Here is a 27,298-nt window from a genome sequence, read left to right on the forward strand (position 1 = left end):
ATGGTTCGGACAGACGGACATATGGGCAGGCCTGCTCCGGGAGAACGAGATTAACATGACACGAAGACTTGGTCACCTTAATTCATTCACCAGGTTTATTACACATACAGGATCATATATAGCTTGGATACTTCATGTCCTACTGACGTCACTGACTAGACATCACAATCACTGCTTGCCAGCACGCGGCCTTCAGCGTGCCCTAACACAGCTCTTAAAGTATGTTACAGTTCAGTCCACCATACATATATATAAGTACATGCATATTCACGTACAAGTACCACGTATCAGTACACAGCATGCTGTATTACAACACTTACCATTTGACAAGCATAATAAAAAAGTAGGACTTGCTCAATTGGATGTTGTCTGCAAAGGAGGTTATCTTATAGCTGTCTTCTTCCCAGGATGCTTTGCTGTTCACAGGATGCTTTGCTGTTAACAGCAAATTTACAGCAATTCCTGTAAATAATAAATAGTAATACAGTATAATACTGTTCAGATTTGCCCAGAATGCATTGCCGTTTAGACTATACTTTATGATTGATACTAATACAGTATAACATAACAAAATTTACAACAAGGTGTGTATTGATCAACTGCCGTGCCATGCTCTCAGAAGAGGCTGCAGACATCATACCTCTCCATGTAATCAGAGATGATAACTGCAGGCAGCCATCTTGGATTATAAATAAAAAAACGGGTTTAATCATTAAATGATGGATAATGGATGCATCAATTATGGATTCCTCAGCCAAATAAGTTACAGAAAACAAGTTATACTCATCACTGGAGGTCAAACGTAGAAAAATGTATTTCCGTCATAGCTGCGGTAGCCACTTTGGATTTGGGACTCTCACAAATTTAGCTCGAATTTGTTTTTTAACACTCATAGATGATAAATCCATTGAGAAATAGACCTTTGCTCTCCATGGTCACAGAAGAGTCAGAAATGACCCTACTGGGGGTCAATCGGTTTTGTAAACAAAGTGGCGTTCACAAACATCAGATCAATAAAGACAGATGGATCCTTTACATCAAACAACATTTATTTTTCATTCTAGATCTTTGATACAGGAAAATATCTGTACAAACATTCTATCAACTATGTCATACTGTAGCTCTCTCATAGAATTGCATTACGCATGAATGTTTAAACTTAAAGCATGGTGTAAATTATATTGTGTTTGTTAAAGTAGGCTACATGTTAAAAATACTATATTCTGATAATAGCTACAGTTTGTTCAGTAACAGGGGTCTCTCTCTCTCTCTCTCTCTCTCTCTCTCTCTCTCTCTCTCTCTCTCTCTCTCCAGCTCGGTAAACAACTTTCATCCGGTGGGGTGCATGTAAGACGCTAATTTCATCAAATCAAAAGAGAGAACTCATACAGGATATACATTGATTGATTGATTGATTGAAATATTTATTAACAGTTTGTAGAATTTACAGTACATTTTAAGCACAAACTCAATACAAAGACTGTTAACTGTGAGTGGACGACCCAATTAAGCATTACACTTGTTTACAACAGGGTCCACATTGTTCAATTCATCAAATATTGAACATTTGGAAGTGAGAAAAAAATGATTGTGAGTTCTCTCTCCTGATTGGATACAATTAGTATCCTCCTGACCTGAAGTTGTGTTTACTTTAAGATTCACACCCCTGTTACTGAACACACACCACCTTTATATTTACAATCCTCGCCAGGATTAATTAAAGAATGATTACTATATGCCAGCATTTTCCCCCCTTAAACCCTTATTTTGAAGATCCAAAACACGCGACCGGATGTTGTGTCTACTTAAGGGTGTGTGTGTGTGTTGTCTCGACCGGATGTTTATCTCTCGCTGGGCGAAGAGAAGTGCAGGCCGGCGCCATTACAGCGACCACCAGGCTCCGTGCAAAGCATTGTTTGCCAGTCTTATGGCTAACAAGTTGTTAACAACAGATAGTCGTCCGAAGCTAATGTGAGTATAGCCTTTCCACTAGATCAAATCAAAACATTTTATACAACTGAATTAACGTATGTTGTTATTGGCACTTGTCGAGAGTAAACAATAAAACGTAGGCTAAGTGTTGTGGGGACGAAAGTGTTAAGAGCTGGAGTGTGGTAACCACAACCAGAATAGTGGTTGGTTGTGGTTAATAATTGAAAAAGAAATCTGTCTGAATGTGTATGTATACATGTATTTATTTTGTGCTTTACATTTTATATTTGATTTTATATTAAAATTGATTTTATAAATGAGGGGCCATATACATAAATGTAGGTCTGATAATGATGTAAATCATGTAGCCTACTGTACACTTTACATTATATACAACGATTTTTCCAAAGCATACATTCCTTATTCCCCACTGGTGCCCACTGGATCTTGGTTGAGCTACAACCAATTTGTAAAATGTTTTAGGCAACAAAAACGTATAAAAGACATCATAATCAGTGGTACAGAGGCTTGTAAGACAATCAAATATGGTGATAATTGAAAGTCATAATTATGTAAAAAAGCAATTTGTAGGTTGTTTTTTGTTTTAAATTTTATGATCTGATTGTATTTGTTGATTGTCTTGAGTTTGGTTGAAAAACATCTGTCATCTCTAATTTAGTGTAAAAAATAAATAAAGTTATTTTATAAATTGAGGCCGCATATCTTGAATGGTGGTCATTAGCCTATTATATAACCAATGTGTATGGTAGAGCACTTGTTCTTAATATGACCCTCAAATTAACATTATTATAATCAAAAAAATACAGGAATTGTGCTGTTACAATGTTTCAGTGTATTTCTTCAAGAGCTATATGCTTGTAACTGATCATCCCCTCAAGGACTCCTGTGGTGGTCCCATCCCCTCAGGACTCCTGTGGTGGTCCCTGGACCCCACATTTGGAACCAATGTTTTCTGTTATTGTGGGGAAAGCTTTTGCTGAAAATAGCTGATCAACAAGCTCACAACGACGGATGCTGGGGTTATGTAGTTTTTGTTGTTATTTATTCCCTATTTGTGCCACAGAAACAAGTAAATCTTCATTATAAAAAAACATAACTGTTTGGAATTTGCAACTAACACAATAACAGAGCCAGTGTAAAATTGCAACCCAACAACACAGAAACATCGTCTACTGCCATTGCTGATGAATGTCAATGTATTAGTCAACGAGGCAAATATTGGCGGATACCGATATAGGAGCGATATATCGGTGCATCGCTGTTACAAAGCATGGATACCGATATACGAGCGATATATCGGTGCATCGCTGTTACAAAGCATGGCTAGCATGATCGTGTTGCTTCCTCCACCTTCCTGCTGAAACATCCTCTTCCTTCAATGTCCGTTCTTTCACATTAAAGACAAGACAGGGATTTGATCTGTGGAATGTTAAAGCGTGTGTGTGTGTGTGTGTGGGGGGGGGGTGATCAGAAGGGGTTAATCCGGACCCCGGTCCCCAGGGGAGAGAAGGGGTTCACTTTAGCCCACATCAGAGCATCGTTGAGGGGGATGGCTGATTTACCGTCCTCCAGGAAAAACACCGGACCCTGCACATGAGCCAAAACAACAGTGGAAGTACATTTACTTGTACAATTTCAAGTTACTTTTTTTAGGCTTCGTCCTACTCCTCCCGCACAACATTCCCTGCTGAGAGCTAGGAGCCCGTAGAATGATGTGCAGCTTCCCTCCCCCCACCACGGGGCCAATGTCCCTTGCCCCACCACAGGGCGAATAGAGTGTTGCAGTCCCGCCCCCTTTCATGATGACGACTGGCCCAGGAAATAATTCCCCATGCATTTTTCCCATATAGAAATTTCAAAAAGTATTTATTTAAAGATCTGTAAGCCTCGAACAAAGCCAACTCGGATCGTGACAAATCATGACAACAAACAGTATTTTGTCCCGAACAAATAATTAGAAAGAAGAAAAAAGTGCAGGGTACGACACTTTTGTTTGTTGTTTTAATATTTTGTTTGTTGTCATGATTGGCTTTGTACGCGGCTGTATGTATATAGGTTGTGTACACTACAGGTTAGACAAAAATCCCTGGCTTTGCTGCCGTCTCTCTGTCACTTTGTAAACAAACCACTGTGCATGTGCGTGCATATGGTCGTGCATGAGACGGACCTAGGTCCCCATAGCCTGGAGGGATGCGACGCTCTGATTGGATCAGAAACTAACACACGCACGCACGCACCTGTATTCTGTGTCCAGTGAAACAGGACAGCTGTACATCAGAGTGGCTGGGTAGATTGGAGCCTGTCACATAGTCAGGCCCACACACCACCAACACACCTAGGCAGGCAAACAAGCAAACAAACAAACACATTTAACTCACTTACAGTAATCGCTCTAATACTAGTGCCACTATTCTATGGCTGAACATTTGAAGATATTTGGTGTAGAGGGTCAAATATATGGGTGCCTAGTATAGAGCCCTGGGGGACTGATTGATAGCAATTGCTATCATTAATGATTGTATACAGCAATACAGGCTGAACTGTAATAAAAATAAATATATTAGTGTGGTTACCAGGGTCCAGTGGCTGGATTCTCTTCAGCAGACAGTTGTATTGTTCTCTTTGGTCTTCTGAAGGAACATCATACACACATCTGATGGACGGACGGACGGACGGACGGACGGACAGACAGAAATTCGTTTTAGTTGTGGTTTTGGCACCACCCCTGGTATCTCCACTGACATTTCAGCGTTTATGTGGTTTGTTGGAACTGCGATTCCCAGAATTCAGCTCAGAAATAGGGCCCTACCTGCTTATTTGTTAATTTAGTTAGACTAGTCCTTACCCGTTCTGAATATATGAACAGCAAATGATGTTCGCCGGATGGGGCAGTAGAGGGTACTCTCTACTGCCCCATCTGGCAGAGTCAGGTTAATATAAGGAAGTGTAGGCTACAGACAGACAGACAGACAGCATGACTGACAGACATCGATGCATTTATAGATAGATACACCATCCCGATTGGAGCCACTAGAGGCGACATGTTACGCAAATCCTAATGGTCTCCTAAGTGGGTGCCGGCGTCAGATGGAAGCTTGCGCTAACATCCTATGGTTACCAATGGCACCGCAGACGAGACTTGGTGGTAGAGGGGGCGTACCTGCAGGGCTACTCCCCCATAGCTACTGGCTACTTTAGAGTGTTGAAACCATAGACATAATAGGCACTGGATATGTCAATGGCAGATTGGTACGGGCAACTTGAACTCCACTGCGTGCGTGCGTGCAAATGTGTGTGTATTTTTTTTTAACATACTTATTGTGTGTGTGTGTGCACGCCCGCCATGCGTCCAGCTCTACTGACAGTTGTTCTATCTTCAGAGGAATACAAACCTCTCTCCTTTTCAACAGCTGGCTGAGGAACACACACGCACGCACGCATGCATACACACACACACACACACACACACACACACACACACACACACACACACACACACACACACACACACACACACACACACGTGTTTTACAGTACCTCTGCGCTGTTTACATTTCTGACTAATAAAGTATTCAATCAATCAATCAAAAATACAGCAGTGGTTCTCAAACTTTCTTTAACTTAAAGGACCCCCACGTTTAGCATGCATTACACCACAGACCACCAAGCACCAAGAATGCACCAAGAACAAGTTTAACTCACATGTGACCAAGAATCGATGGTAAACAACTGAAGTGATATTGATGAATTCCAAATATTATAAGTATTCTTGTATCCTGGACTTGCGTCATGACACCCTAGGTAACAGACACATATGCACGCACACACACACGCAAGCAAACATACTATAGTGACAATTGGTTGCATACCTTGTGTACTCATACAGAGCAGGCACAATGTTGAAGTATTGTCTTCTAATGGCCAGCAGAGCTCCTATATAACCACACAGTATCAGTAACTCACTGCGAGCTCTGCACACACACACACACACACACACACACACACACACACACACACACAGAGAGAGGGGTTTAGATTCTGTTCAATAAATGAAGTAATATATACAGTAGCGGTATGGCACTATAGAAATGTATAATAATAATCATAATGATCATAATCATAAATTATGATGTGAAAAATAATGAAATAAGGTGGTGTATACTCAGTGAGCTTGGTCATGAGGAGGCGGTCTGTTCTGATATAACTCAGCAGGTCCAGGATTGGTTGGACACTATCCACCGTCCAATCGGATCCACTCAGCTGCTCTGGGGAGGCAGGACATCAACTTGACTGGTGGTCAAGCACATTCATGGTACAACAGTACACATCCTCAGTGTTGTGTGCATTGTGGCCTCCTGGTGGTGCTATAGTAGGCCAATGTGAAAAGGGTGCTAGTTCTTCGGCCTAGTGGGAATGTGCATGCAAAGGTTCACGGAAATCACATGCTGCGTTCATGATTTGAGACATTTTGTTCAAAACGGACCAACCCTGCAAACTTTGAAAGCCAATGTCGGTGTCTCAGCCACACCTTGGGCCTGGTGGACACAATGCACACTGGGGGTTTTACAGTGTACAGCTCTATGAGCAGGAGACATTATTTAAGCTCTAATTTCTGCTCTTACACTCTGTATAATACATTTCTACTCCGTTTCTAGAGCTAATGTGGGGCTCCTCACATCATCAGCCCCCTTTGTGAGGAAAAGAGGTCTTAAGTATGAGCTTCCATGAGTAATTGATTTTGACTAAAGAATGCATTAGGTACAGTACCATGGACAGCTACAGATAGAAAACATAAAATGTAAAATTAACAACAAAAGTAATGTGCATGCACCAACGGTCGCAAGCACACACGCGCAAACACATGCACGCACACACACGCGCACATGCACACACGCATGCACGCACACACAGTGTTTACCTTTGATATACTCTAAGCCTACGCAGAGAGCATTCTCTGGCTCAGGACTCAGCAGGTGGTATTTGACAGTGGTGAATAAGTCTCCTTCCAACATGGCCGCCTGCGCCAGCGCACTACACTCCTCTGAGAGCGGGATGCCGCACTGCAATGATACACACGCACACTTCCATTAGAGACAACATGCCTAGAGGCTCCTTGTGAGCTTTTAAATCAGCTATTTTTACAAATTGTCTTGTAATGAAATATATAGCGCTTAAATGAGGTGGTTAAAGAAGTACTTTGTCAACCATATCTTTATATAATTGGTCCTCACTAATGCTCATTATAAGATGGCACCATTTTTGTCTACTCACTCTGTGTCTCATTGGTGGGTTTTGGGCAGTTCAGAAACCTGCCTACCAGTGACACCATCAACAGGGAATAAGAGAAAATAAAAGATATATCTTTGTTGAAATGACTAAAACTGCCTACTGATGATGTCACTGCAGGCAGTTTTCTAAACTGTCCACATCATCCACGGAGAATGAAGTGATTTCTGACTCACCCTCTGGTGCAGAGCGTTGATATGGGCGGGACTTCCAGAGTGAAAGGCACAGAGTTTGGCCAATAGCAGGTGGTTGTCGGGGATCATGTGGAGGAGGTCAGCTGACAGCTCCCTGGACGGGAACACACGAAGGACAAAAATATACATTTTGAATTACTATGAATGGGTTGTGCAACCACCGAATCAGCTTTGTCATTTGTCACATCACAGGCTTACAGAAGTAAAACAATTCATTTTCGTGCATGCATGGTTCCTATTGTATTGTTATTTCCATAGAAAAAAGAAAGAGCTCAAATGATGTCTTCATCGGATACTTTCTTGGGAAAGTACTTTATGCATGTCCTTTTTGTACCTTTTTGCACACACAAACAAAACTAAAACTAAAAGGGATGTGTTTTTGTGAATTTATAGGATTATAGAAGGATAATAAACTATGTCTAAAACTCATATCCATAATAATTTAATTATTCTATAGGTCTGCTAGATGTGTTATTGTTGCTATGTTCTGTAAGTGTACATTCCTACTGTGGATAAACTATCAACTGTATTCTCTCTGCCCTCAACTGGTGGCCTGTTGATGAGGTATAAAGGGTATAAAGGTGTATGGTATGAGGTATAAAGTACAGCAGCCTTGTGTTCATACAAGAGAAAGATTGGGTATTGTGTAAGACTGACGTTATGTATCTTTCAGGACCTTTCACTGCTTTGTCTCAACCATTATTCTATATGGCTCTGGTCTCAGACACCGCAGTGTATTTTTTCACATTCCGTTTCTCTCCAAAGTTGAATGTTGCCACTACTAATGGAACAGAACCTTAATTAATTACTATCATCGGTAACACCTGAAGTAGGCCCGGAAGTAGGAAGAGTTCTTTCCAAAATGGCTGCTGTGCATATAGCTATAGATATTTGAAAAATAGATGCCTCATTGGCCGCTGCAGTTCGTTGGAGCGATGTGTGTTGAAGGAGGGGCGGAAGAATTTACACTGGGAGAGGAAGTACGCCGGAAGTGTGGAAGGCACGTTACGTCACGCCGCCACTCAAGTGATTACTGGCCAAACACAACACATCTTTTCCGGGACTTACAGACCCGAACTGGCGGTCTAAATGATCTCACCAGCTTGTACTTCCTGGCTAATAGCAAGAAAGCTTAGAGAAGGAAAAGACGCCAACGTCATGGTGTCACGTGACTGGACGCCGGGGCTGCGGCATGACACCCCACCACGCCCCCATGTGTCAAAACTCACACTGGAAGTTCGATGAATACATTGCAGTGGATGGGAGACCGCTGGACATCTTGTAAACAAACATTATTTATGAACGATAGCGACCTTTGTCATATAATCGGTCCAGGAATATAATAGAAGACATATCACAGATTGTTTTCCGACTGGGTGTTTTTCGACTTGCTAACTGTTTAATTTTATTCAGGAATTTAAAGAGCACAGAGTACGGCTCTGGGCTGAATGGGCTTAACCTGACTCCGCCAGCTGGTGGCAGTATTGGGTTCACAATCCTGCCTTCAAAAGCCCATAGGCCTATATTGTTTTTAATTCATCAACATTACAAACTAAATAACGCTTTAAAAATGTTGAGAATAAAGGATTTTGCAATATTACAAGTCAGTGGTGTTTGATGAAATACTTTTTTTCAAATTAACAGTAGCCTTAGGACCAACCCGCCTAGTATAATACAACAGTAGTTTTAAGTAGTACACAGTGACGAATCTGCTGCCGAAACTGCTGGGAATGCATTGGAGTGAATGGAGCAAAGTATAGACAAGCATATAAATAAACACTTTCTGAATGATTGAGACCATTGTAAAATAAACGCTTCTGTAACATAACATCACACATTACTTTCTACTGTCTTGAAGTCACCACCAAGTACCCAGTGGTCTAGGTTTACTGGCGCCCACCTCCCCCTATTTTCACACCGTGTAAAGTACCGTGCCGAATTCAAATAGCCACTACTTTGCATAACAACAGCTTTAACTGTTTATACCTGAGCGGTGACTGTGAGTGCACGTAGCCGGTAAGCATGCCATGCACACTTGACTTACAGGAGTGTGGACTGCTATGGCTCCAGTAGGCTACTGCTGCTGTGTGGTGTAAGTGTTCTCCTCCATCAAAGAACAGTTACAGATATATTCGTCCAAAGCAAACCTTTTAGTTTCGCTAGTGTCCAGTAAGGATGTTTGTCTGACCATTTTAAGTCTACTTTTGTGTTTTAGGCTTAGGCTATACAGCTGTTCTGTGTGCATGCCGCGATGCGTGCATGCATGCGTGGTACCAGTACAATTTCATTTAGCCAGTCATTCATTCATATTTAACTTGAAACTGAATAAGGCAATGTCTGGAGTTGATAGAGCAAGCATTAACTCCTTTAAGGTATGCCTATGCCTACTATATTTTGAGGGACACATGACACTTAAATCGTTTAATATTACCTCTACATTTCACAAATATTATACTTTCACTACAATTATTAGTTATTACTAGACTACTATTACGTTGTACTACTGTTGTATTATACTAGGCGGGTTGGTCCTAAGGCTACTGTTAATTTGCGTATTTATTCTGAAACTTAACCACTTGTAGAGCATATTACATTGTGATACTGCTAGGCAACTTATACTTTAGTGAAAAAAACACCCAGTCGGAAAACAATCTGTGATATGTCTTCTATTATATTCCTGGACCGATTATATGACAAAGGTCGCTATCGTTCATAAATAATGTTTGTTTACAAGATGTCCAGCGGTCTCCCATCCACTGCAATGTATTCATCGAACTTCCAGTGTGAGTTTTGGCACATGGGGGGGCGTGGTGGGGTGTCATGGCGCAGCCCCGGCGTCCAGTCACGTGACCACCATGACGTTGGCGTCTTTTCCTTCTCTAAGCTTTCTTGGCTCAATAGTTCAAAATGATCTCACCAGCTTGCTGACGTCATGTACTTCCTGGCCAGTAGTTCCAGGCAGTAAGCCGTGCTCTGGTTGGCTGCTTCTCCCAGACCACGCCCACGCAGACAGCCAACTCCAACTCGTTTGCCGCGATCAGACTGGACATGGCTAACTGAGGAGAGATGCACAAACACAAACAATACATGATTGGCTTCCTGGCACAGGCTGGCAGGCATAGCTTTAATGAGTTAGGTTAAGAATACTTGTACTGAGGTTAAGGTTAGGTTTATGCATAGATGTACTGAGTGTAATATTAGATTTAAGAATAGTTTTACTGAGGTTAGGATTAAGGTTATGTTTAGGAATAATTTTACTAAGGTTAAGGACAAGGTTAGGTTTAGGCATACGTAGTTTTATACTGATGTTAGGAATAAGGTTAGGTTTAGGAATAACGGTAGTTTTACTTAGTTTACGGTTTTAATTACGGTCGGTTAGGCATAGTTGCAAAAAGTCTAGGAAGGAATAACAGTCAATCACAGTGACTACTGGCCAAACACAGCGGAGCTTCCTGGATCCATATGCACGCCTCTCTCTCTCTCTCTCTCTCTCTCTCTCTCTCTCTCTCTCTCTCTCTCTCTCTCTCTCTCTCTCTCTCTCTCTCTCTCTCTCTCTCTCTTACTCTCTCTCTCTCTCTCTCTCTCTCTCTCTATCTATCTCTCTCTATCTCTCTCTCTCTCTCTCTCTCTGCACGCACGCACGCACGCACGCGCACGCACACAATACTGTACTGTACCTCTATGTTGTCTACAGCTAGATGACAGCAGGCTGCCCATCACAGAGCGGCCATCTTGGAAGTACACTCAGCCAGTTCCTCAGACACCCTGTGGAGCAGACTGCACAACACAACACACTAGTTAGCCTGCAGTACAGCCCCTGGCCTCAAGAGGCCATTGTATAGCCAAAATATGCCCTAGCATCACACAAAAGCATCAAAAACTATTCCTTATTTTTTTATTTTCACCCTACTTAAATAGTAGTATTTTTTCTGAATATTTTCTAACTTGTTGATTGTGCTGCATGGAAGCTTCTACAGAAATCTGCAGCCTTCATCGTCACAAAATACCTTTTCTGCGCCACATTAAACATAAATATTATAAAATTAAATATCACCAACAACAATACATTATTTTGATATCGGTTCAATACTAGGTTTATGCGTCTTTCAGCATGATCAAAGGTTCAAAAAGACAGTGCCATTAAAAACAGAATTATTTTTCTGATTTCAACACACCGTGTGAAGCGAGAGGCGCTCATATCATCATACATCATCTCATTCTGGCCAATCACAATTTGCGTCCTCACTTCTCCGTCTTCAATGTTTGTGTTCACACAAACCCCGAAAGCTGGTCATAGGAGGGGCTAGCGCCCATCAACAATGCTATATTTGCACTTCAAAATTGAATATCCTAAAACATAAATCTAAAATCCACTGTCCAATATATTGTGTGGGTGCATGCGCGCAGCGAGTGTACCTCTGGTATTGTTGTCTGTTGTCTGCATCGTTGCTTGCATTGTTTTCAGAGGAGCTCTGAGGAACATGGATGTTGCCTTCACACGCCCCCTGAGGAAGATAGCCTTCATCATTACCATCATCATCACCATCACCATCTCTCTCTCTCTCTCTCTCTCTCTCTCTCTCTCTCTCTCTCTCTCTCTCTCTCTCTCTCTACCTGTGCCACCAGCAGGGCTGCAGTCAGCTGTCCTCTGCCAGTGAAGAAGCTCACTAGTTTTTTCACGTCTCCGGTGGCGATGCAATATGGGATGACATCATCATTGTCCTCTGCCATAAGCTGGTCAGCTCTCCTGGCGGTGGAGAGAATAGAATAGAATAGAATAGAATAGAATGTGCATTTAATTCTTTCTGCGCCATCTACGAACATATTCCGACCCCTATGGGCTATAGGGTACGGCAGGTGCCAACTACGTACATGTTTCATAGACAACCGTATACTCCATATATGAAAGCGGCGACTGTCAATTTACCTTTTAGCATTGCTCCGGTTGCTATGCAATGCCTCCGTCCCCACCAGCTATGGGTTTTTTTCCATCCAGCTCCATTGGGCCTCCATTATAACATGATTTTCAAAGCCCTGTATCTCTAAAGCTTCGAGCGCTGTCCATGGTGAGCCGTCACGCATCCCAATGATCGTATTTAATTTGTGACTTTGTCTCGCATTGCTCCGGGCATGTAACCGTTTCTGACAAGAGGTAAACAGTGTGTGCTAATGCTACTGGTCACTGTGCTCACAACAATAGCCAAGACCTCACTGATTGGAATATAACTATCACTTGTACACAACATAACTGAATTGACTGAAAAGGCTCAAACGATTCTCAATTTTATATTCAAGTTTGAAAAAAAGAAGAAAGAAAATTACCTCTGCATGAGTTTTTTCCAGTACTTCAAAGAAACACCAGGGGCGACAGACAACGCCTGGTCCCACTGTGTGTGTGTGTGTGTGTGTGTGTGTGTGTGTGTGTGTGTGTGTGTGTGTGTGTGTGTGTGTGTGTGTGTGTGTGTGTGTGTGTGTGTGTGTGTGTGTGTGAGAGAGAGAGAGAGAGAGAGAGAGAGTGAGAGAGAGAGAGAGATTGTTAAGGGACCAAGAAGTCACAAAGTAACTTATTGTTTTTGTGTTCTTTTTTCCTTCTCCTTCTTCTCCTTCCGCCAAAATATGATTTATTATATTTTTATGAGCCAATGAAAATGGCTGTTTTGTGAAAATTATTCTTCTGCCTCTAATACATACATGCAGCATCATATGTCACTTTACAGTATAGTAGAGGGTCATGCCAAATAGCACTGAAAGCGGTCTGGCCAAAGGGGGGTGCTATAGCCTTTTTTTTAACAATCATAACTCATGCCAAAATTCATGGCACTTGTTCCTTGACTCATGGGGAACACATCTGTCACTTTGACCAGTAAGCTCCGCCCTCAGATTGTCCACCATTTGGAGCAGTTTGAAAAATGCTTATACCTGATTTTCTGCCTGGATTTTTAAGCAATTTGCGTGAAATGTCCTACACAAAATCTATGGACCATTAGCTGAAATACCGGTTGAAGAGACGTTTGTACGTGAAAACATGAACATCGAACACACTGTAGTAATTTGGGCAATGATCCCAAAAACCAGGACACACATAATTGGTATAAAAAACACTGAATGATTTTGCTGTTTACAATGAAGTAATTTATTGTGTCCGTGTAGCTCAGTCAGTAGAGCTCTTGCCCTCGGACCACAAGGTTGTGTGTTCAAAACCAAGTAGCCTATACCTGTGCCAACTCCACCAAGTATATCCTACCTGTCCCAGCTCCACCATGAGTTCACAGTATCTCTGGATCTGTCCCAGTCTGAGATGGATCTGTGCTGCTTCCTTCAGTCTGTCCTCCTTGCTGGGAGCTCCGATGCCTCCTCCAAACTTAGACATCTTTACTATGGTCAACTCCTGAGCCTCTGACTGGAGAGGAGAGGAGAGGAGAGGAGAGGAGAGGAGAGTTTTCTGGTCATTTTTGAGGGGTGTGTATAGTACCACATGTGATGTATGACGATAAGAGTGCCCGATGTATATGACGATAATAGCGCCCCTCACTTTACATAAGTGTGATTCTTTTTCTGGTCTTGTTGAATCTCGCCCATGCGCCAGAGCCATAGATTAAGACAGAGTTACGACAACTCCGTTTACTTCATGGGGCCAGTCCAATGGCGGCTATTCTACATAGACTTCTGTTAGCGAATAGGGACACCGGAGGTTTATGGAATGCATTGGAGTCTATGGGCTCGCGCAAGTATACATGAACCACGTGACCGGGCAGTTTTCTGCCCCCTCAATGTCGCAACTCTGTCTTACTCTATGGCTCTGGCCCATGCCTAATCAATGAGAAGAAGAAGAATTGCAGTGATAAATAGATACATGTACAATTGTACATAATAGTTTTTCTGCAGACGTACAGTTTTAAAGCGCAGTAGGTGTTTCATATGCATCACTCCCTTTCCATAGCTAGGTGGCAGCAGAGAGTCATCCTGCCCATTGATGACTGACACCAAGTCCCACAGGTTGTTGCTTCCCCCTGGAGGCTGGAAGAGGATACACACACACACAGGTGTACAATCACACACACACACACACACACACACACACACACACACACACACACACACACACACACACACACACACACACACACAAACACACACAAACACACACACACACACATTCTGTGTCTTCTCTTTCAGAAGTATCCTTCTATATTTTAGCCTTTTACCAATCAAAAACTGTGGTTCTCAAATGTTTTCATGTCAAGGACCAATTTATTTAGTTATTTTGTTTATTTTTTTTGTTTAGTTATTTATTTGTTTATTCATTATTATGTGCTATACTTGGCTTTGGTACCATAGTATATCCAAACTATGATCCTATTAGGACAATGTTATATATATGGTATAGTAAACAAACTAGGATCCTATAGGATATACGACATATAAATGACATTGGTGATGTACTGTAGTTACCGAGAAGCTCTCCGATAACCAGCGTAGCTTTTTGACCCTGACGTCCGACGTCAATTTATCCAGCTCCTGCTTGATGTCCCGGGACACTTTACCACAGAGCAGGGGCGGCGAGCCAGGAACCATGGCTCTGTCTGGACAAACGTAACATTACATGATGGAATACCAGTTACTGCTCTGTCTGTGAACAAACATAATGTAACATGATAGAGTACCACTGAACCATGGCCCTGGACATGATGTGTAAGTACACCTCCTGGACATGATGTACTGTACGCCCTTTGTAAATGTCACTGGTATGTCACAGGGACTTATTTAACTCCAATCCACCCTTAATGCTGAGTGCCAAGCAGGGAGGCTTTGGATTAAATTTGTATAGTATATGGCATGATCCACCCCAAGGATCGCACCCTTATACCTCCCAATCTCAGGGTGGACACTTTAACTACAAGGTCACTGAGCTGGGATTCAACCCTTTTTCTCAAAAAAAACCAACATATTTACACATAGTACCTGAGATAAGATATACATATAGTGTGAGCATATTGGCCGATGTGTATGTGCGCACACTATATACTTTAGTATATAGTGTAGCCATTAGTTAAAGTGATACAATAAAAAGACGAACACACAAAAGACTAAAGTCAGTGTGTTGTACAGTACATGGGATTAACACGCAAACTGTTAGAGTGTCCGTGCGTGTCAAACGCATAATCTACATAAAAAGACTGACACAGAGACTGGTGTAATCCACGGCTATAGCTCCATGAGGTAGAGTGAAGAAAGTGCACGTTTACTATAATCTTACCAGTGTTTCCTATGATCCTGTCCCAGGGCTGCTCAGTGAGGACATGCAGCAGCAGAGGAGAGATGAGAGGGGTCAGAGACCACAGCCGCACCGTGCTGTCTCTGCTGCAGCTGGCCATGGTGAAGGGTCGGCTGGGGTGGCACGTCAACCCTGGAGACAACATAACAATAAGGTGGCACGTCAACCCTGGAGACAACATAACAATAAGGTGGCACGTCAACCCTGGAGACAACATAACAATAAGGTGGCACGTCAACCCTGGAGACAACATAACAATAAGGTGGCACGTCAACCCTGGAGACAACATAACAATAAGGTGGCACGTCAGCCCTGGAGACAACATAACAATAAGGTGGCACGTCAGCCCTGGAGACAACATAACAATAAGGTGGCACGTCAGCCCTGGAGACAACATAACAATAAGGTGGCACGTCAGCCCTGGAGACAACATAACAATAAGGTGGCACGTCAACCCTGGAGACAACATAACAATAAGGTGGCACGTCAGCCCTGGAGACAACATAACAATAAGGTGGCACGTCAACCCTGGAGACAACATAACAATAAGGTGGCACGTCAACCCTGGAGACAACATAACAATAAGGTGACAGCACGTCAACCCTGGAGACAACATAACAATAAGGTGGCACGTCAACCCTGGAGACAACATAACAATAAGGTGGCACGTCAGCCCTGGAGACAACATAACAATAAGGTGGCACGTCAACCCTGGAGACAACATAACAATAAGGTGGCACGTCAGCCCTGGAGACAACATAACAATAAGGTGGCACGTCAACCCTGGAGACAACATAACAATAAGGTGGCACGTCAACCCTGGAGACAACATAACAATAAGGTGGCACGTCAACCCTGGAGACAACATAACAATAAGGTGGCACGTCAGCCCTGGAGACAACATAACAATAAGGTGGCACGTCAGCCCTGGAGACAACATAACAATAAGGTGGCACGTCAGCCCTGGAGACAACATAACAATAAGGTGGCACGTCAGCCCTGGAGACAACATAACAATAAGGTGGCACGTCAACCCTGGAGACAACATAACAATAAGGTGGCACGTCAGCCCTGGAGACAACATAACAATAAGGTGGCACGTCAACCCTGGAGACAACATAACAATAAGGTGGCACGTCAACCCTGGAGACAACATAACAATAAGGTGACAGCACGTCAACCCTGGAGACAACATAACAATAAGGTGGCACGTCAACCCTGGAGACAACATAACAATAAGGTGGCACGTCAGCCCTGGAGACAACATAACAATAAGGTGGCACGTCAACCCTGGAGACAACATAACAATAAGGTGGCACGTCAGCCCTGGAGACAACATAACAATAAGGTGGCACGTCAACCCTGGAGACAACATAACAATAAGGTGGCACGTCAACCCTGGAGACAACATAACAATAAGGTGGCACGTCAACCCTGGAGACAACATAACAATAAGGTGGCACGTCAATCCTGGAGACAACATAACAATAAGGTGGCACGTCAACCCTGGAGACAACATAACAATAAGGTGGCACGTCAACCCTGGAGACAACATAACAATAAGGTGACAGCACGTCAACCCTGGAGACAACATAACAATAAGGTGGCACGTCAGCCCTGGAGACAACATAACAATAAGGTGGCACGTCAACCCTGGAGACAACATAACAATAAGGTGACAGCACGTCAACCCTGGAGACAACATAACAATAAGGTGGCACGTCAACCCTGGAGACAACATAACAATAAGGTGACAGCACGTCAACCCTGGAGACAACATAACAATAAGGTGGCACGTCAGCCCTGGAGACAACATAACAATAAGGTGGCAGCACGTCAACCCTGGAGACAACATAACAATAAGGTGGCACGTCAACCCTGGAGACAACATAACAATAAGGTGGCACGTCAACCCTGGAGACAACATAACAATAAGGTGGCACGTCAACCCTGGAGACAACATAACAATAAGGTGGCAGCACGTCAACCCTGGAGACAAAATAACAATAAGGTGGCACGTCAACCCTGGAGACAACATAACAATAAGGTGGCACGTCAACCCTGGAGACAACATAACAATAAGGTGGCACGTCAGCCCTGGAGACAACATAACAATAAGGTGGCAGCACGTCAGCCCTGGTGACAACATAACAATAAAGTGGCACGTCAACCCTGGGGCCTGGAGACAACATAACAATAAGTCAACCCTGGTGACAACAATAACAATAAGGTGACAGCACGTCAGCCCTGGTGACAACAATAAGGTGACAGGTCAAACCTGGACAACAACAAGGTGGTACATAGTTCAGTTATTTCCACATTTTTACATTTCATACTGTAGGTTACATGCAGTTTGATATCATTGCTGTCGTACAGAAACCATATTTTAACGTGATGTGTTTAGAGCTTGTAGATCTTATTGTCTCCACCAGGCCGAAGGCATGGGGGGAGAGTATGTTTTGCACTCCGTCCGTCCGTCCGTGTGTGTGTGTGTGTGTGTGTGTCCGTGAGCAGCTAATCTCGGCCACCGTTAATCCGGTCGATGCCAAATTTTGCACACACACTCCCTGGATGAACCTCTGCCCCAAACTTTCCAGAACGCCCTGTTATAGCGCCACCAGGAGGCCGCTTTGTGCAAAACAAGTTTTTGCACAGTACACCTACAGATTTTGTCCAAACATCACGCAAATTGGTACACAGTCTCTCTAGAGCCATTCAACGAAACCGGTCTTTCAGATTTCTCAGACTCCATCCTGATTGGTTAAGATTGGCTTCCAAAGTTCACAGGAGTGCTCAGTTTCAAACAAAATGCTGCAAATCATGAACACATCGCGTGATTTCTGTGAAATTGTGCACCCACATTCCCACTAGGCCGAGGACGAAATGCCACATGAACAATTTCAACTCAGCCTCAAGGTGGCGCTATAACTGGCCGAAAAGTGTTTTTACCTCTAACTGCACGGATCTGTGGATAACTTTGTATGCCAACTCCCTAGTTTACTTTTGTTGCCCTTTTATCCAACCACCAGATGAAGGCAAGCTGCAATGTCCTACATTCCTATCCTGGTGGACACCTGTGCCCAGAAGGGCACTTTTTCTAGTTCTTTTTCTTTTTTTTCTATTATTTTTTTATCTGGAAAAGTGTCATTTTTGGACACATGAGGTTTCCACCTGACAGAGCCGATGTGCAAATTGGAGCAGGATTTCTCAAAGTGGGTGCCGTGCCTCAGAATACTTTAATAATATTTGGAATTTACTGTATCAATATCACTTCAGTTTAATCACTGTCTAAACTTTGTGAAACAGACCTGAGTTCACTCTACTTTGGCTAATGTTCCCTCCAGATTAGGAATGCTGAGGTTTAAAGGTATATTCAGTGATTTCACTCAAAAACCCTTAGGTTTCGTTTTTGGCTGTGGGACCCAGCCTTTCGTCCAATCAGGATAGAGAGTCAAAAACGAAACCTAAGGTTTTTTGACCCCCAGGGGTTAACTGGGGACAGGGAGGAACTCCTTATATGGCCAGCACACTCTATAGTAGGGAGGATTATCACAACAAAACAAAAACATAAGTGATATTTGAATTAAGTGAAATCACTCAATATACCTTTAAGTGGTTAAACGCCAAATGTCATTTTCAATCTGTCCTAATAATGTAAACAAATATTCTCCTTGTGACAGACTGTACCTTGGGGAAAAGATGTACGAATTGATATAGCGTATATGACATAAATGTAAAGTGCAGTAAACAAAATGTAATTCAGGGCTGCCGTGTGTGAAAAAGTTATTGCCAGGGTTTCCCTGAGTCAAAAATGTTTGAGAACCACTGCATTATATCACAGACCCACATTTGAAACCATTAATTGTCTTTCATCTCTGCGACCCCAATCTACACTGCTAGTCCTTTGGCAGCCTTTTATCTGTTTTTATCGTTTTTTGTGTGTTTACTATTATGTGTCTTAATCTGTCTTTAGTTTTATTAAATCTTATTAAATTATTTATTTTTACTGTTACAGACCTTAACCTATAACACATACAAATATAGACACAAATAAGGATTAAGGGATACATTGGGACCTGTACTGACTGTACTACCTGTACTGTTAACAGTACTGGTACATTCTCACCATAAACATCAGCTCCATGATCGAACACCGTGTCTAGACATGTTCCATCTCTGGTGTCCCACACTCTGATGGTGTAATCCCAGGACCCTGAAACACATCAGAGCATCACTGTTCATTTAACTTAGAAGAGTGTACACATGGAACCAAATAACAAAATCAAGTTACTATTACTGTCGGCATCATCAGCCAGATCGAGCGTGGGAATCTATCCCCGTTTCTCAACGCGCTAGACCTCTGGCTCTGGGAGATGGATTGCTGAGGTGAAGTACTAAACCTACCACCAGCTGCCAGTACTAACCGCACCCAAGCCATGCTACTCATATGCAGAGTATCCCCCCCCCCCCCCCCCCCCCAATTACATGATTTGAACATGCTGAACATTTGACATCTAAGGTCGCATTCACACCAGCATGCTATACTGTGATTAAAATTAATCCTGCTGCGTATTGTCGAAAAGTGTGCTTCGTTTGGCAGGTGTGAAGGCTCAATCAAATCCTGATGCGCATCAAAGAACTGCATTCTACTTCGCCAAAAAACGGGGGTTTCACTTCGCTTCCAAGCGCACCTGACTACGATTCACTGTAGACTGTGTGAATGCAATCACATCCAATAAAGAAAATGTACAAAACAAACCTTTGTATATTGTACAGTATGTACAACTGATGTCATAAATGACAGAGACAAATCAACTAACTAACTAACTAACTAAGCAAACAATGTGGCGGATGAATGAGGATTAAACACAGTTGGAGACGGAGAAGGCATATTTTACGCAACACAAACATGTCCCGTTACCGTGGATAGACGTGGTCCAATAAGGAGACCGATGCTCTCATCGAAATTATGTCTGTGCATAAACATGGAGGGCTGTCACTGTGAGTCTGGATCCGAGTAGACTTTTCTTCATCTTGTATAAATTAAATACTTCAAAATGAAACACGTTTAGCTCAGCATGATCTATAAACTGTATAGCTAACATGGAATATGCATAATCATTTTATATAGTGATCGGATTGGATCATCATGATGCGGTTTACACAGCCTTGATGTGGTTTACACAGCCAGCGTGAAGGCAAACGCAGCAAATTAAATATGCAATAATGATGCAACTTCTCCGCCAATTCACATCGAGTCTACAGAAGTAGAAGTGTGAATGCGACCTAAGTTAAGGCCCAATATTGGGCTTGCTGGATGCATGTTCCATCCCCTAGTATGTCTGTCAGAAGCAGTTGAGGGGTCATTTCAACCGCGTGCCCATGTGGAAGGGTAAGGTCTGATAATGACCATAGAGATTCAATTGCGTGAACCCTGGCATCCCAATTTTGGGCATGACTGAAATTGTATGAAATATCAGAGCCAAAAAATATTCTAGCTACGAGCTCAAAACGGGTTACGTATATCTGCTATTTTATGAAAATAAAAGAATAGTGAATAGTGGTTAAGTGTTAATAGTGGTGAAGTGGTTAATGTGTGGTTCTGCAGCAGCCTTACCTGAGGTGAGTAGATATGGGATCTCTGTGTTCCACAACAACCCTCTGACCGGAGCTGTGTGACCACTCAATACGTTTATACACGCATCCTGTGTGTAGTCCCAGATACGCACCGTACTGAAGGACAGGACAGGACAGGACAGGACAGGACAGGACAGGACAGGACAGGACAGGACAGGACAGGACAGGACAGGACAGGACAGGACAGGACAGGACAGGACAGGACAGGACAGGACAGGACAGGACAGATGGTAATGGGATGGGAGAAGATAAGTTATACAGCCACAAAAAGCAGGAAAAGGGAAATGTGACAAAATGCACAACTTAGTTTTATATCCTGTTTATCTAAGCTCATCTCGCTCAAGAATCGCCTAAGGCCTAAGGGTGGCGCCATTTCCATGGTGCCAACACAGAATAAATCCATATACTCACGAAACAATACTGATTGGGTCGTGCAGCTGTCTATCACGGCTGTAGCTGCAGGCTCCGCCCAGAGCCTATAAAGCAGCGCACAGCCGGAAAGACGTCATTCCTGCTTTTTTCTGGGCTAACACAGATGTATTTCTAAGACTACCACTTCCATAACTCCGTTGAGACTATTATTCCCCCTGGACGAGTGCTTCACTTGTACCCTGGAATTCGCGGTGGAAACCCGGTGGTCTTACACTCACGAGAACGAAACGCAGTAAGTTTCAGAAACAAAGAAAAAAAGGGGCTTTTTTCTGTCAGTGCTGTGAAGCCTCTCGGACATAGCCCCGTTAGCTTTGGCTAACACTAGCTTAGCTTTAGCCTAGCTGTTGACAAACGCTAGCTTAGCTTTGGCTCAGCCTAACCAGTGTCGGGGGACCTCACGTTAGACAAGACACAGCCGCTCGTCGGAAAGAAGCTCAGCCCGGCGACCCGCGGGAGTCAACCTGCACTGCTCTGCTAACGGTGAGTTGATAAACCTCCGCTTTGCAACCCCAGTTAGCTCTGTTTTCTCCCCTGTTTTCTCTACACTATCGTTGGAAACTTTGAGGGACCCTACTAGCTAAAACGCAGTTTTCACAGACTCCCTCGGCCCGCGCTGACCCACGTTCTTTCCCGCTACGCTGTGTCGCAAGACCCCGTCGGCTCGGGAAGCTCTTTCCCGCCACGTTGTGTCGCAAGACCCCGTCGGCTCGGAAGCCCGTTCCACGACTATCACAGGCTCCCACACGGCCGCAAGGCCTAGCGCTAGATCGGCGACGCACGTTGCTCCGCGTCGAAAGACCCTAGCTACTAGCTAGCTACTATCTAGCTGCCCTCTGGCTACTTCTAGCCTCCTCTAGCTGCTATCAGCTACTCCTGTTGCTTCTAGCTACTGTTGACTACCCCTGGCTCTTGGTGTGTGTTTCTGTAGCTGTTTACAGTGACTTCTAACGTCATCTGGCTACACCTAGCGACTTTGTAGCTGTATTCTAGCGACTTCTAGCTACTTCGGAATCTAGCGGTTTCTAGCTACTTTTTCTCCAGACTTCTGGAGAACACTGCGCTTGGCCTACAAAACTCTCTCCGTGTGTCGGAAGACCCTGGTTAGTTTTCTAGCCTTTACTACACCTCAGTGGACAGTTGGAAAACTAAACTAGGCAACATGGCTACCGGCGGTGACGCTACACAACACAACCAGACCCAGGAGGACCCTCAGTGGGTATGTTTCAGTCGCAACTGCAACAGAACCCTGGCAACAGACAACCCGCATAAGCAGCAAGCTGCAACGCTGTTTCGCTTGCTACCGGTGTTTCTAGCTAATCCTCGGCCGCTAGGCGTTGATTTTAGCACCACCAACAACAAGCAACCACCGTAGCCGGGTTACGACGCTAGCTTGCTATCCAGCCGCAGCTTCGCTAGCCTTCCTAGGTTAGCTAGCTCCCGCTAATGCAGCTATAGCCTTTTAGCTCCGCTAGACACTAGCTAGTTTCCAGCCGTCAGGCGTTAACTACAGCTTCTCTAGCTTCTCTTTGGCACGGTTGTTTTTGCTATCGAAGGCCACAGGCCTGCTCTACGCAACCCGCACTACCCAACGAACCGCCGCATCGCTATGTGTCGTCAGACCTAAACAGCACCAGCCCGACGGCCGCGCTACGCGAGCCCCAGGCTTTGCGGCCTTCCCGTAGTCCGGCGCCTTTTCTTTCACGCAACTAAACAGCTTCTCTGGCCACCACAGTTTCACAACGTGGTCGTCTCTGTTTAGACAGCGGATTTTCAGTGGAGCACCACGAGTCCTACTCTTCTACTCCACCACCACTTTTCCTTTTTTATAATTTTTATATTATAACTTAAAGGAGAAGTGCTTCTACAATGTCTTGAACTGCTGGTTCCTTCTTTAAGCTACAACTGTGCTTGACCTACAAGACTCTTCCCTGTGTCGGAAGACCCTGGTTAGTTTTCTAGCCTTATTACACCTCAGTGGACAGTTGGAAAACTACACTAGGCAACATGGCTACTGGCGGTGACGCTACACAGCACAACCAGACCCAGGAGGACCTTCAGCAGGGGTGACAACAGCCCTCCCGGGTTCCCGAGGAGGAACGCCACCGGGAATTTCTCATGCAACTGCAGCAACCTGCTGTCCCCTGAGGACAGTCACTCTCGCTGCATGGTTTGCCTGGGTCTAGAGCATGCTCGCCAGGCTCTCGAGACCTCTGGTCTCTACCCCTGCTGTTTCTGCTTCGCAGACGGGGAGAAAAGCTGACGCATCTCACGCGTCAAGAGTCACCAAGACAGGTCCCTGGTCGACACCTCCGAGCCAGGCTGTCCCGACCAGCCCCAAACTTCGAGGCCTAGGCCCACCACCTCGTCCTCTCTCTCCAGACCCCTCAACCTTGACGCGTCTCAGAGACACCGTGACGAGTCCTTCCTGGGCTCCTCCCCTGCCAGGAAGGCGGCTCGGACCGCCAGCAACAAGCTCCACACGCTCTTCACCACACTGGTAAACAGGCCGGTGCAGCCAGACCCAAGACATCAGCCAGGCCTCGCCGGCTGGCTCTGGGTGCTGCTCTCCCTCCAGCGGGATCTCGTCGGCCCACCAACGAGGCTCCCCCGAGCCGGGCCTCCACCGACAACTACCGCTGCTACTACTTCACGCAGCGGCCGAAGGCACGAGTCTCACTCGACATGGTTCCCCAGCGACCCTCGACTACCGACTGCTTCCCTCAACATTACAGGTATGTACATTGTGAAGCTAGGGTTGTTTAGCTATTTAGCTAACTTTTTCGAGGTCGGGAGTAGCAACCTCGTTGGATGGCCGATGCCACCCTAGCATGCTTAGCATTCTAGATAGGCTGCTTTTCAAGGTGGACGACGGACAGCGAGCTCCTCCAAGAGCTCCCTCCGCACGCCAACCCCGACACACCAGCGGTGGTAGGGGTGGCCGCTCTGGCTCCAAGCCCCACCAGGAGAGGGCAGGAGGCCAGCTGGCACCGTCCGGTGCCTCGGCCAGCACCCCCAACCGTGACAGACGCCCGGCTGGGCGTGGCCACGGCCGCCCGCCCCATGGCCCCAGACGAGGCCAGGGCAGAGGCCGTGGGGAGCCACAGAGCAAATGACACCGTCCCAGTCCCAGGGGAGACGAGACCAGACGTCTCCCCTCCCCCCCTGAGCCTGGATTTGAGTATTCTTCTCACACTCAGACCGCCCAGGAAGAGGCGGGGGCTCACGATGCGGAGCATCACCACGGGTGTGGCCGATCATCGACATGTTGTTGTTTCCAATGTTGTACCTGTTTTATTTCCTGTAATGAAGGCCTTCACGCCATTAAAACAAACAACGACAACAACATCGGGGGGACATGAACCCACTGCCAGGGGTAGCCCCCGGGCTCTCCGACACAGTGGGGCGGGACCTTGGCCTTGTGGCGGGCCTAAACGCCACTGGCAGGACGGGTCATGCCAAAATTTTCTCTGGTCCACCAGGGGGCGCCAGCCCTGCGCAACGACGCGCTCCCCTGGCGATGGAGAACCCCCTTGCGCGTCGCCTGACACAGTGGGAACTGTGCGGAGCGTCTCCTTGGGTTCTCCGCACCATAGCGAGAGGTTACAGGCTCCAGTTCGCTATGAGACCCCCTGCATTCGGAGAAGTCCTCTACTCCGATGCACGCGGCGAGGCGGGTCAGGTTCTCCAGCAGGAGATCGACTCTCTGCTGGAGAAGAAGGCTGTCAGAGAGGTACCCCTGAGCCAGAGTCGCAGCGGGTTTTACTCACGCTACTTCCTGGTCAAGAAGAAGGGGGGGGGGGCTACGTCCAATCATGGACCTACGAGCTCTCAATCGGTACCTCAAGTCCTTCCGCTTCAAGATGCTGACAGCCAAGTCTCTTGTGCGCTCTATACGCCTGAACGACTGGTTCACATCTATAGACCTGAAAGACGCCTACTTTCACATCCCTATCTACCCACCTCACAGGAAGTTCCTGAGGTTCGGTTTCAAGGGGAAGGTGTACGAGTACACGGTTCTCCCCTCTGGGATGTCCCTGAGCCCCAGGGTGTTCGTCAAATGCACCGAGACGGCTCTGGCCCCTCTGCGGCGACGAGGTCTACGTGTAGCAAGCTACATCGACGACTGGCTTCTGAGCGCAGGCTCGCCACAGGAGGCACTATGGAACACCACTCGGGTGGTGTCCCATATGTCCTCCCTAGGGTTCACCATAAATCACGAGAAGAGTGTTATGGTGCCCGCCCAGTCGATCAACTTCATAGGCATAGCACTGGATTCAGTCTCCTTCACGGCTCGGTTGAGCCCGGAGAGGATCGACGCCTTCCTGAAGTGCGTGGCCCTGTTCCAGAGAGGACACAGACTGCCACTCAGGATCTGCCTACGTATGGCGGGACTGATGGCATCGGCCATCTCTCCGGTGCGGTTGGGCAGACTCCACATGAGACCCTTTCAGCGCTGGTTGAGGTCTCTACGGGTGCCCACCAGATTCCTCTCGCGGCGAGTGACAATCCCCGGGGAATGCACGCTCGCCCTGAGATGGTGGTCGGACAGACGGATCCTGACGGAGGGAGTCCCCCTTGGTCTACCGTTGACCAGGAAGGTCGTCACTACGGACGCGAGCCTGAGTGGGTGGGGGGCCACCCACGAAGGCAGGTCAGCCAGAGGGATATGGGATGGAACCTTGAGGTCCGCCCACATCAATTATCTGGAACTCCTAGCGGTCTTCCTCGCGCTGCAAGCGTTCGAGCCGCTCATAGGGGGTTGTCATGTCCTCGTCCGTACCGACAACACGACAACGATGTGCTACATCAACAGGCAGGGTGGACTGAGGTCCCTGCGCCTGCACACGTTGGCATACAGGCTTTCGACTTGGTGCGACAGACGTCTTCTGTCACTGACAGCCTGCCACGTCCCGTGACTTTGGACGTTGTCCAGAGGTCTCCTCCGCTACAGCAACTGGTCCCTACACCCGGGTGTAGTGGAACAGATCTGGGACAGGTTCGGGACACCGGTCGCAGACCTGTTCGCTGTGGGCGGGAACGAGAAGTGTCCACTCTTCTTCTCCCTGACAGGCTCACTGACGTTGGGACTGGACGCGATGGCACATCGGTGGCCTCAGGGCCTACTCTATGCTTTTCCTCCACTGGAGTTGATTCCCTTCACCTTAGCCAGGGTGAGGGTTCAGGGCTCGAGCGTGCTCCTAGTGGCGCCAGCCCGAGGATCCTGGAGGCAGGACATCTGTCCCCTCCTCTACGACCGGCCCTGGCAGCTCCATCTATGAAGGGATCTGCTTACCCAGGCGGGTCACGAGATATTCCACCCGCGCCCGCAGGACCTAGATGTCTGCGTATGGCCGGTGAAGGGTCGACCCTAGTAGCCACAGGCTTGCCCCCTAGAGTCATTGAGACGATTTTGGGAGCCAGGGCCCCTTCAACTAGACAGCGGTACAACACGGCTTGGAACGTGTTTGTGCGCTGGTTTGCTGCGAGGCCGGAACGGGCGGTTCCTTTTCAAGCCTCGGTG

The 27,298-nt window shown here is 45.7% G+C and overlaps 1 protein-coding gene across 1 annotated transcript in view; it reads right to left on the minus strand.

Moving 5' to 3' along the window:
- Positions 1-3,420: 3,420 nt before the first annotated feature.
- The window catches only part of wdr17 (WD repeat domain 17), a gene marked incomplete at both ends in the record, with an annotated part of 32,814 nt that continues 8,936 nt past the window's right edge, over positions 3,421-27,298 (minus strand). The window contains 21 exon segments of the mRNA XM_083764442.1: positions 3,421-3,540; positions 4,191-4,288; positions 5,273-5,367; positions 5,823-5,924; positions 6,116-6,218; positions 6,872-7,013; positions 7,416-7,527; positions 10,351-10,429; positions 10,432-10,489; positions 11,111-11,146; positions 11,148-11,176; positions 11,179-11,210; positions 11,850-11,938; positions 12,048-12,180; positions 12,756-12,820; positions 13,678-13,833; positions 14,325-14,450; positions 14,886-15,016; positions 15,691-15,840; positions 19,835-19,921; positions 21,326-21,441. Of these exon segments, the coding sequence (XP_083620568.1) occupies positions 3,421-3,540; positions 4,191-4,288; positions 5,273-5,367; positions 5,823-5,924; positions 6,116-6,218; positions 6,872-7,013; positions 7,416-7,527; positions 10,351-10,429; positions 10,432-10,489; positions 11,111-11,146; positions 11,148-11,176; positions 11,179-11,210; positions 11,850-11,938; positions 12,048-12,180; positions 12,756-12,820; positions 13,678-13,833; positions 14,325-14,450; positions 14,886-15,016; positions 15,691-15,840; positions 19,835-19,921; positions 21,326-21,441 (2,059 nt within the window).

This window comes from Protomyctophum parallelum (genome assembly GCF_964188405.1).
Source record: "Protomyctophum parallelum genome assembly, chromosome: 5".
NCBI classification, from domain to species: domain Eukaryota; kingdom Metazoa; phylum Chordata; class Actinopteri; order Myctophiformes; family Myctophidae; genus Protomyctophum; species Protomyctophum parallelum.